We start from the raw sequence: 11,804 nt of genomic DNA, 5'->3' as shown, positions 1-11,804 counted from the left end.
ACTACAGGTATCTGGAAAACAGGCTGCCAAGTGTTCCATTATCATCCTGAGACCTCTTGTCTGTTTTAAAAGTGAAACAGTCACCCCAGACCTGAACACCATTTTGTCCAGGTTTGGAGCCCCCAATACAAGAAAGACAGGGAGCTGTTGGAGGGGGTCCAGAGGAGCCACAAAGATGATCAGGGGGCTGCAGCACCTCCCCTACAAAGACAGGCTGAGGGAGCTGGGCTTGTTCAGCCTGGAGAAGAGAAGCTGTGGGGTGACCTCAGTGCAGCCTTCAGTACCTAAAGGGAGCCTACAGACAGGAGGGGAGTCAGCTCTTGGAAAGGGGAGATAACAGCAGGACAAGGGGAAATGGTTTGAAGTTGAGGGAGGGCAGATTTCAGTTGGATGGGAGGGGGAAGTTGTTTGCTGTGAGAGCGGTGAGGTGCTGGAACAGCTGCCCAGAGAGGCTGTGGATGCCCCGTCCATCCCTGGAGGTGTTCAAGGCCAGGTTGGATGGGGCCCTGGGCAGCCTGGGCTGCTGTGAGATGTGGAGGTTGGTGGCCCTGCCTGTGGTTTGGGGGGGTTGGAGCTTCGTGATCCTTGAGGTCCCTTCCAACCTGGGCCGTTCTGTGATTCTGTGAAATCCCATCTACAGGAGGAGAACTTGGAGCAGAGGCCACGAATCTGTGGGCAGAGTGATGCAATCCATGGCCCGAGTGTCTGCTTCCGAGAGAGTGGCTTGCAGTGGGGTTTGGCTTCCTCCCAGGCTTCTGTAACGGAGACGGGCTTGGTCGGGGTGTTTTGCTGCAGAGCGACTGGTTCTGAATGCATGCATCTCAGTGGAAATGACTGTGGTTGTCTCCTGGTATGCAGAGGCTCTGACTCCCATTCCTTGCTGTGTTTGGAAAGCAGCGAAACGCCGCTGTGAGAGATGAAGGGCTGTCACTCCCCAGTGCTGCTGTGCCATGACCGCGGAGGCAGCGCTTGTTGTGATGCTCCATTTATGCTCTCTCCCAGCCAAGAATTAAAATTCCTTGAAATTGCCTTTGATAAATGGCTGCATTTTTTACTCAATATGGGGTTTTGGCTTTTGTAGCTAAGCAGGCTTTTAGTTTTGTCCTTTTCATTCTATTGCTCCTTGCAGAGATTTTCTAACCACTGAAGTGCCTTCACAATAGGTCAGCCATTGGCCCAGTGAAACATGCAGTGAGAATTGCTCTGAATGTGGTATTAATCAAAGCAGCCATTACAATGAAAGGATAACTGCTGAAACATATTTGGAATAATCTGGAAATTAAAAAGGCTGGAGCTATGGTTTTCTGAAAGCACGTCGTACTGCATGTAGTCTGAATGGGGATTCAGCTGCCAGAGGTACAACAGATCCCTTCATTGCTGCAGGCTCTGAGCATCCCCCTCCTGACAGAGTTTGCTGACAGGATCTCAGCATCTCCTGGGTATTTCTGTGTAGTTATCATAAGGAGCATAGATTTATTTCTATAATCGGTACACAAAGCTTATATACAGTTACTTAAATATATATACATATTTATATACCAGCTCTTTTTCAAGCTTTAGGTTTGGTTTCTGCAGAATCAGAACATAAAGGTGACAGACAAATAAGCAAGGATTTCTCTTCCTTCCACTGACATACAATTCTAACAGCATTTCTCTTTCTTCTAGTGGAACTGGAGCACAGGATTGATTTCGAGCTCAGGGAAGGTCTGGTGGAGAGCAGATACTGGTCTGCAGTCACGTCGCACACTGCCTATTGGTCATCTCTGGATATTGCTCTTTTCCTCCTAACCTTCATGTACAAACACGACCAGGATGATACTGACAAATCCAATTTGGACGCTATCTGAATTTTTGACTGGGGGTTGGGAGGGATGGGAAAGGAAATCTGAAAACCAGTGGCACAAAACAGATGTTAAACCGCAGTATGTATGGCATGGAGGTTTCAGGTTTAAGTGCATGTTTGGATTTTTTCCTGTTTCTAAGGAGCAAAAATGATTTGTATGGAAAAGCACTTTATAGTTTCAAACGTTTTGCAGTGCTTAATCGGACCTGAAATTGTTCCAAATTCCTGTTGACTTTGCATAAAAAGACGACACAACGTGCAGCACCACTTACGCACCATTGTGCATTGTGCTCGGGTGACATTCTTGTTGATGACCATAATTGCTGTTTAGTTCATTAAAGTATAAAAAGAGGAGTTGATTTAAAAAAAAAAAAGCGAAATTAATTTCCATTAACAAAGTATGTGTTACTTACAAACCTAAAACTGCCATGTTCCAATGTTGTATGTGTCAGTCAATAACGAACAGTGGTGTCGTTTCTCTAGGATCTGTTCAGCTCCACATCCTGTTATCCACAGTACCATTCTGAGTGCTGGCTGCTGGGCTGTGTTCTACGTGGCACGTGGAGAAACCAACGCTGAAAAGCACCACGAGGATATGAAATACTGTAATTATAATTTATTATCTCTGTTTCATTTTATCCCAGTGTATAAATCATTACTTTTTTACTGGTTTCTTTTGACATAATTTAAGAACCACATTTATTTTCTACAGCGTTAAGACTTTTTCTCAGAAATGCATATCTTTGTACTACTATTCAGATGAATATATGGACACTGTGGCACACTTTAAGTATTTTTTCATTAAAATAAATATTTGTGGTTTCACACAAATGACGTTAATCACCTTCTTCTCAAAGGTGAGTCATTGCTTGGCCAGGTCCCACGTGTCTCTGAAACGTATGAAGGCTTTGACCTCAGTGTAGAGGATACCTTTGCCGTGATTAGACGTGTACATATGTGTTTCTGTATAGAAACATATATTTGTCTGTGAATATAGACATGCAAGGAGCCGTCAAGAGGAAGGAGAGCAGCATTATATAAACTCGGTGAGACCTGAGGATAGCAGGACTTAGATTGGATTTGTATCTGAAACTAATTCAGGAGCCTCCAAGAGGGATGTGTTGTGATGAAAGGAAATATCTCCCAATGAAGCACTAAAAGGTCACTGCTGGGATCTTAAGCCATGCACAGCTCATGAGCAGAAGTGTCAGATCCACAGCCTCTGCGCTGCCTCTGGCTCGGGTATTTGTGGTCTGTATGGCATGTTTAGAAGCTGCAGAATCTCAGCTTTCCTTTGCAAAGGATGAGGCCGTGGTGTCAGCCAATAGCCACGTTCTCAATGTAAACAGATGTGGGACCAGCAGCCCCAACCAGCGTCCTTCCCTCCTGAAATTTGGGAGGGGGAGGGCAGCAGCTCTGCTGCTTGGGCTCTTGTTTGTGCCCGAGCGTGCGGTGCAATGGGGGAGGAACGGGGCGTGAGGCTGTGTGTTGTGGTTAGGGATTTAGCAGCAATTATAAAGGGATAAACAGTGCAGAGGGGGTAAAGGGAGGAATGGGAAGTGGGGGGAAGGGCAGAAGATGATGGGAACGGTGCTGCTATAAATGCAGCAAGACATGGGCTCTGTGGAACTCTGGCTATTAAATCCTTTTGGCCTCAGTGAATCGTAACTCATGCCTGGCAAGTTCACCTTGGTTGATGAATAATCATTAAAAATTCAGGTCTGCCCTTTAAGTGGAGGGGAGTTTGACACCTCTGTTCCAGAAAACAGGCTTTTGTTTTTGCGGCTGCTTTCGTTGTTCAATCAACCCTTCTTAATTAGGAGAACTTGAACATAAAAGGAGAATCTCCTTTTATGTTTGGAACATGCAAAACATTTCCGAATGCTCCCGGTTTGTGCTCAGGGTTGGATGGTGTCACAGCTGCACCACCCCTCCCAGCACTGCATCTCCACGAGATCTTGTTTTCAGTGCTGCACGCAGAGGGGGTTAATTCCTACAATTCTTGTGGTCTGCGTAAACTCTGCTGTTGTCCAGAACATGTTTCAGATTTATGGGATGGCTCTTTTCCCCGCACCGGGACGTGCTGGAGCCTGCAGAGTGCGCTCCATATAAGGGCTGGGATCCTCGTGTGCCTCCTGTGTACCTCTGGGGCAAGCAGGGAGAGGGGCAGGAGCTGAGCATCGCCTTGCCTTCGTCCTGCTCTCATGGAGCGGATTCTGGTCCAGCATTTGAGAAGCATTCCTAACATTGTGACAAAGAAGGCACGCCTGAGGAATAAATGGAGGTTTATTTGAAAGCGCATACAAGCATATGACGCGTGTTATAGGCTGATTTTCATCTTTTTAATTCTCAAAAAGCCTCTCTTCTCCTCTTGCAAAGATGATTTGTTCTTTGATAACGGCGCTTTAAAGCCATTAGACAAAAAAAGGGCTGCCCCATGTCTGCAGCACAGCACAGCCTCAAGCAGAGCCCTATCACCGCACACTGGATTCTTAATTTCACGCTTAAAACTTTCTGGTCAGATGGTCTGCAGCAGAATATAGAGCTGGAATGTGCTGGCTTCCAGTGACCAGCTTGTTTTCATTCGCAGAGAGATGTTTAGCCTTACGAGCTGTGTTGGCGGATGGTTTTTCTTGAGAACACAAGATAAGGGCAATGAACCGCCTTGTTGTCGTCTCCTGACTGATCCTCAGCTGTTTTCCTACGCTCGTCCTTCAGTTTCTTTGTCCAAATTTGATGCTCACTGCTTGGCTGTCTTTTAATACAAGGTCATTTTGCAGATAACCTCCTTCAATTTTTTAAATTATTTTACTGAATTTCATCCCTTTGCTCCTAATTCTTCCATCATAGCTGCTAGGTGACCAGCAACAGGGCGAGAGGTGATGGCCTCAAGTTGTGCCAGGTGAGGTTCAGGTTGGATATTAGGAACAGTCTCTTCTTCTGTGCAGTAGCACAGCTGCCCAGCAGTGGTGGGGTCACCGTCCCTGGAGGTGTTTCAGAGCTGTGAAGATGTGGCACTGAGGGATGTGGGCAGTGGGCATGGTGGGGTGGGCTGGGGTTGGGCTTGGGGATCTTGGAGGTGTTTTCCAGCCTTAATGATTCTGTGATTCCATGCTTGCTTTCTGCTGCTGCTTTATTTTGCAGTGACAGCCCAGCTGGCCACCTTCAATTATTTCAGCTCCTTATCAGTTTGAGGCTAATCAGAAAGAAGTGTCCATTCTCTTGTCTATATTCCACCTGGTTGCCACCTCCTGCACTGTTTGTCCTGCTGCTCCTTTCCCACACCACTCAGCTGTGCCTCGAGCTGAATGGGTGGGAATTGATTTCTTTTACTTCATTCAGCACTATGTCAACTGTTTGCGGTTAGATAGTTAATGTACATTTGTGTGCCCTCTGCCCCACGAGTTTATTTCAAATGTCATTCCCTTTCCTATTTTTCTGTTATTGGCTTGGAGTTGAGGTTTCTGCCTCAGAGTCCCTCTCTGATGTCTTCGCTGATTTTCATCGACTCATAGAATGGTTTGAGTTGGAAGGGGCCCTTCAAGGCCCTCTGGCTCCACTCCCTGCAGTGCTCAGAGCCCATCCCCTGACCTTGGGTTTCTCCAGAGATGGGGCACCACCACCTCTCTGGTCAACCTGTGCAGTGCTCACCATCTGTAATGTAAAAAACTTCTTCCTTATATCCAACCTAACTCTCCCCTACTTTAGTTTGAAACCATTTCCCCTTGTCCTATCACAACAGACCCCCACTAGAAAGTCTGTCCCCCAGATTATCATCCATGTGACAGTCCCATTTTCTGGTTTATCAGCCTGGCATTTTTATTAAACTCTGCATTTTGCCTGCACTTAATAAGCATTTTCCAAAAAAGCGAACTTTGTCCAGGTTTATTTTTCCCTCCCTCTTCCCCAGGTATGTTTTCAGTACCACTTCCCTACTGCCCATTATCTCAAACCTCCTCTGAAGATTTTTGATCTAATTTCTGCTTTGAATTCAGTTTGCTGGCATTGAAGCTTGCTTGTTGCAGCACAGTCTGTGCATTCTCAAGACGTACAAGTTGAAGCCCTGCAACCCGTTTGAAATCCAAGAGACATTTTGCTGTCATGATCCAGGAGACTTCTCCTAGAGCTCAGTGTCAGCTCAGCCCACATGGATGAGCTCATCCTCCAGGATGATAAAATCCTAGAATGGTTGGGTTGGAAGGGACCTCAAAGCCCTCCCATTTTCAAGCTCCCGCCATAGAGTTATGGATTGGGTTGGGTTGAAAGGGACCTCCCAGCCCCCCAGTCCCACTTCTGCAATGGGTTGGCTGCCCCCTACCAGATCAGGCCCAGAGCTCCATCCAACATGGACGAGTTGAGCGTGCACATTCAGTGTCTCCAAGGAACAGGAAAAAGCCCAATATGCCTGGCTGTTGAGCTTCTAGATCACCCTGGAGGTCAGTGCTCTCTGGTCCCACTAGAAAACAAATTCCACTCTCAGCCCTTCCACTGAAGATGCCCCATCTCCCTGCAGCAGCCCTCAGCTGCGTCCTTTCTCTTTGGGTGTGAGAAGTCAATGAGTCCACAACAAACATGGTGTCATGGTTTTCCATGCCTCATTGATCCCAAGCATGGAGGTGGGAGAGGTGCTGTGGAAACCTCCCTGCCCGGAGCTCTGCAGACCCCACAGCCGCTTTGTTCTTCTTGCTTTCATGGCTCTTTCAGTTTATCTATGTGTCTGTATCACATCCCAGAGCAATGCCATACTTTGCACTTGAAGAGCAGCCTCTTGAAGGGTCTTGACATTTCACTGTGCTGTTTGATAAAGAAGATTCTTGGCCTCCAGTTTAAAACAAAATGTCAAGTTTGTTTGTGCTGAAGTATCTCGTTTGGGGGTTTTAACTGCTTTCTGAGTTTGTAAGAAGTCTCTATCAGCATAGGTTTTGAATCAGTAATAGCTGTTTGAAGAAGAAATGACTTAATCTTATCCAGTTCCTTATGAATCCAGACTTTTGCCCTCTGATTTGCCAGCACAACACAGGGAGTGGTGGAGTCACCGGCCCTGGAGTGTTCCAGAACCATAGAGATGTGGATCTGAGGATATGGTCAGTGGGCATGGTGGGGCTGGAAGGCTGATCCTGGAGGTCTTGGAGAGCATCCACAGCTCTCTGGGCAGCCTGTGATACTCTTGGCAATGAAGCCAATGGACCACATGTTCCACAGTGTGTTCTCCAAGTTTGTGCTTCTGGAAGTGAGTTTCCACAGTGGAAAAGAGACCTGTGAATGATTGAAGAGGATGGGCTGGGTGGGCTGGTGGAAGTGGGCACAGGGCAGAGATGCCCGTGGGGCTGCAGTGCAACATGGGGATTTGCAGGGCTTCATTGCTGGGAGCCAGGCTGGGCAGGCTGCTTCCCAGCAGCTGTGGGTGCCCCATCACTGGAGGTGCCCAGGACCATGGATGGAGCCCCGGACAGCATGAGCTGGTGGGGGCACCCAGCCCACAGCAGGCGGGTCTGGGGGGACGCTGAGGTCTCTTCCAACCCAACTCAACCCAACCATGCTGTGATTCCACGATACGATTCTCTCAGTACGGACATGGTGAGACTTCCTTGCTAAGGAGGATGGGTCAGCCCCAAACCAGCACTGCTCAGCTCCAGCTGCTCCCACCAGCGCCGTGTCTCGTTGCTGCTTCACAGCACTCCTGTTCAGCCGTGTGTGTGTACTTTGCAAGAAGGGCTCACGCTGGAACAGCAGCCAAACGTTTTCTGTTAACAAAGCGTGTCGCAGTGGGATGGGACGGCTCTGCCTCTTGGCGCACTCCTTGGGGTTTCTCCAGTATGCTTACCAGACTGCCCCTTGCATGCAAGCCTTATTTTATAACATTTTCCTATAAACAGAATTATTAAAAATCAGCAGGGGAAGGGAGGGAGGGAAAGGCTGCAGGAAAAAAAAGGAAGAGGGCAGAGCCATTCCTCCCAAAGCTGCGTGCTGTGCTGTCACGAAAGCAACCTGCGTGCTGCAGCCCACATCTGTTCACCAGGGGAATTAATGTTTGCTTCCCGTGGTCGCTGACCCAACATTGCATTTCTGACATCTGCAGTCACAGCTCCCAGGACATCAGTGCTGGGTGCTTGCCACTGTCCAGTGCAGGGATGCTGCAGTGAAGGCTTTGCCAATCGCTGGTTATATTTCATCATCACAATGGCATTCTCAGCCCTCTCGGATTCGTGAGTTACACCGATGTGTTCGTGGCCTTCAGTGAAGCACTTCTGGACGCAAGATGTTTCTGCACAAAGCATTGAGGTCCTTGCAGGTCTGGTCTGTGGGCTCTGGGAAAAGCATGTGTGCACAGATTTGTGTATCCCACTTGTTTCTCCACACTCGAAGCAGTGTTTTGAAGCAGAGCTTCCAAATGAGCCTACAAACTTCTGCAAAATGACTTCGTTCTCCCAAACCATTTAGTTAATTAACACACTACATCGCTGGCTGCCCCCGAAGATACCCCTCCTGAGTGAGATTTCTCTTTAGATTTGGATGAAACGCAAAGGTTGAGTCATGATTTTGCTTTCTGGCACTGCTGTCGGAGCGGGGAATGTTGCTCACATCGCTGGCTGTTGCCATATGCTTTTTTCATCAAGCAAAAGGGCGCAACTTTCTTTTTGCTTCCCCCGCCCCCCCCACTGACTCACTCCCCAAATATGTTTCTGGTTAGGATGCTTGCTGCCTCCTTCCTGACATACGGTTTTGCAGTTTGCGGTGCTGTCTGTGAATCGTCTCCACCAGCTCCAAAATCCCCCGGATGGGTCCCGGGGAGCAGAGCTGGAGCTGCCCATGGGCTGCATATCATAGCATCATGGAATCAAAGGATCATGGAATCGCAGAATAAGCAGGAATCTATGGAATTCTACAGAATTATAGAGTAGGATGGGGGCAGTGGGCAACTCCGAGTGCCGGGATGGAGCAGCTCCCCATGAAGCAGACCATGTATCCACCCAACAATAAGCCCAATCTTGCAGAAAAACAAGCTTTGAGCACGGGAGCAGGGTTCTGAGAGCCATCCTGGGGGCTTTTGCACATTGCTTGCATTTCAGCCCCGTCCTGTGATCCCTACTCCAACCACCCCGCAGTGCTGGGGCTACAGTGTGTCCCATCCTCACCTCCCCATACCTGACCAGCCCAGGAGAAGCCATGCAGAACAGCCCGCCTGCTTCCAGCTGAGGAACTGAGATGCCAAGAGTTAAGCAGCTGGCCCCAAGCCAGAGCGCTTGGAAACAAGCCCATATCTTCCTTGTATTAGCTGGGACATGACCGTGGAGCATGCCTTGCCCTGCTGGAAATGTCACCCAGGTTCTCTGGAGCAGCTATTCTGCAAAGAACTATTTTGCTTTTTGCTTTTCTTTTTCTTTCTCCTTAATGATTCTATGAGCTCTTGGATGCCATGTCCATACCAGATCCCTTATGGGAAGGGCACATTGCCAATGACCAACCCTTGTTGGTTTTCCACATGGTACCAGTGACCTCTCCGTGGACACCCAGCAGTGACTCTTCCATCTCTTTTCCATAGGATTTGATGAACTTTGGTTTCTTGCTGTCATTTTTCTTTTCCTTATTCTTTCCTATCGCTGTTTTTCCTGGCTGGGTGCTGCCATCGCTGAGGAGGCGAAGGCTTTCCCTGCAAGGAACACATTGCTGTAACCCATGTGCTCATCTGGCAGCAGCTCCACTGCCCGAAGCAAAGGGAATGATGGCAGCACTGCGGTCCCAGTAGGAGGGATGGGGCATTTGTGCTTGGATAAAACAGTGTGACAGCCAGATCTCCTGGGCTCTGCCTTGAAAAGAAATCTCTCAGAGAACCCAGTGGAGCCCGATGTTGGTGTTATTTAAAAGCAAGCAAAATAAAGAGCTAGAGGTTGCAAGCCCGGGATAAACAGCAATGGCTTCACAGGATCTCGCTTACAAACCCCCAGGGAGGAAAAAGCACATCGGGCAGCCAAAATAGGTCTCAGCTCCTCTCCATTTCCATGTTTCCGTGTGGATGGGAAAATAAGCGAGGTCCTGGGAAGATCGTTCTGTGCTGTGCATCCTGGCATGCTGCAGAGCCGCTCGCCATGGGCTGGGGCTCAGGCTGCCCAGGGCCCATCCATGGCCTCAGACACCTCCAAGGATGGGGCACCGCAGCTGTCCGGACAGCAAATGATCTTCTGGTTGGATTATTCCTTCTCCAGCCTCCCCCGAGGGCTCACCTGAATCCCTTTCTAGCAGATCTCCCCATCACTTTTTGCCTCTCTGTTGTGGAACTGAGCATTTTCCACCCCCTTATCCCTCCTGCTTTGGGCAAACCCTCTATTATCTGCTTGAAGATGTTATCACCTCTCTCTTTCTCTAGGGCAAACAGCCCAAATTCCTCCAAGCCTCCCTCATCGATTACATACCTCCTAGGAGCTCCCAATTCTGTGTTTTCACAGAATCACAGAATCACAGAATTGTAGGGGTTGGAAGGGACCTCTAGAGATCATCGAGACCAACCCCCCTGCCAAAGCAGGTTCCCTACACCAGGTCGCACAGGTAGGCGTCCAGGCGAGACTTGAATATCTCCAGAGAAGGAGACTCCACAACCTCCCTGGGCAGCCTGTTCCAGTGCTCCGTCACCCTCACCGTGAAGAAGTTCTTACGCACATTCGTGCGAAACTTCCTATGCTGCAGCTTATGTCCGTTTCCCCTCGTCCTGTCTCCACGTACCACTGAAAAGAGACTGGCCTCACCACTATGGCCGCCACACCTCAGATATTTATAAACCTGGATCAGGTCCCCTCTCAGTCTTCTTTTCTCAAGGCTAAACAGACCCAGTTTACTTAGCCTTTCTTCATAGGGGAGATGCTCCAGGCCCTTCACCATCTTTGTGGCCCTCCGCTGGACTCTTTCCAAGAGATCCCTGTCTTTTTTGTACTGGGGAGCCCAGAACTGGACACAGTACTCCAGATGAGGCCTTACCAGGGCAGAGTAGAGGGGGAGGATCACCTCCCTCGACCTGCTGGACACGCTCTTTTTAATGCACCCCAGAATGCCATTGGCCTTTTTGGCCACGAGGGCACACTGCTGGCTCATGGCCAATCTGTCGTCCACCAGGACGCCCAGGTCCCTCTCTGCAGAGCTCCTCTCCAGCAGCTCATCCCCAGCCTGTATTGGTGCATGCAATTCTTCCTCCCTAGGTGTAAGACCCTACACTTGCTTGTGTTGAACCTCATCCGGTTTCTTACTGCCCAGCTCTCCAGCCTGTCCAGGTCTCGCTGAATGGCAGCACAGCCTTCAGGCGTGTCAGCCAATCCTCCCAACTTCGTATCATCAGCAAACTTACTGGGGTGGCCACTATCCCCTCATCAAGGTCATTGATGAACATGTTGAACAAGACCGGACCCAGCACAGACCCCTGGGGGACACCACTGGTTACAGGTCTCCAGCCAGACTCTGCACCACCAACGACGACCCTCTGCGCTCTGCCAGTCAGCCAGTTCTCAACCCACCTCACTGTCCACTCGTCTATCCCACACTTCCTCAGCTTTGTTATAAGGATGTCGTGGGAGACAGTATCAAACGCCTTTCTAAAATCAAGGTAGATTACATCTACCGCTCTTCCCCCATCCACCCAGCATGTGACAGCATCATAGAAGGCCACCAAGTTGGTCGAGCACGACCTCCCCTTGGTGAACCCATGCTGACTACTCCTGATAACCTCCTTTTCTCCCAGTTGTCTGGAGATGGTATCCAGCACAAGCTGTTCCATCACCTTTCCAGGGACGGAGGTGAGGCTGACAGGCCTATAATTACCCGGATCTTCCTTCTTGCCCTTTTTGAAGACCGGAGTGACATTGGCTATCCTCCAGTCTTCAGGGCCTCCCCCTGTTTCGGTCCAAGTACCTCTACAAAAAACCTGACGACCTGGCCAAGGCACTCAGGGTTAGGTTTTTTTTTTTTTTTTTTTTTT

At 49.1% G+C, this 11,804-nt stretch overlaps 1 protein-coding gene across 1 annotated transcript in view; it reads left to right on the top strand.

Annotated features, from left to right (window-relative positions):
• Positions 1 to 2,217, top strand: part of DDHD1 (DDHD domain containing 1) — a gene marked incomplete at its 5' end in the record, with an annotated part of 63,115 nt that extends 60,898 nt beyond the window's left edge. Inside the window, one exon of the mRNA XM_010712189.1 lies at positions 1,666 to 2,217. Coding sequence (XP_010710491.1) covers positions 1,666 to 1,847 — 182 coding nt within the window. The remainder of the gene's footprint in view (positions 1 to 1,665) is intronic.
• Between the last annotated feature and the right edge of the window lie 9,587 nt (positions 2,218 to 11,804).

Source organism: Meleagris gallopavo, chromosome 5, assembly GCF_000146605.3.
Source record: "Meleagris gallopavo isolate NT-WF06-2002-E0010 breed Aviagen turkey brand Nicholas breeding stock chromosome 5, Turkey_5.1, whole genome shotgun sequence".
Taxonomy (NCBI): domain Eukaryota; kingdom Metazoa; phylum Chordata; class Aves; order Galliformes; family Phasianidae; genus Meleagris; species Meleagris gallopavo.
Note: the sequence above shows the minus strand (reverse complement) of the source record. Positions and strands in the feature narration are given on the sequence as shown.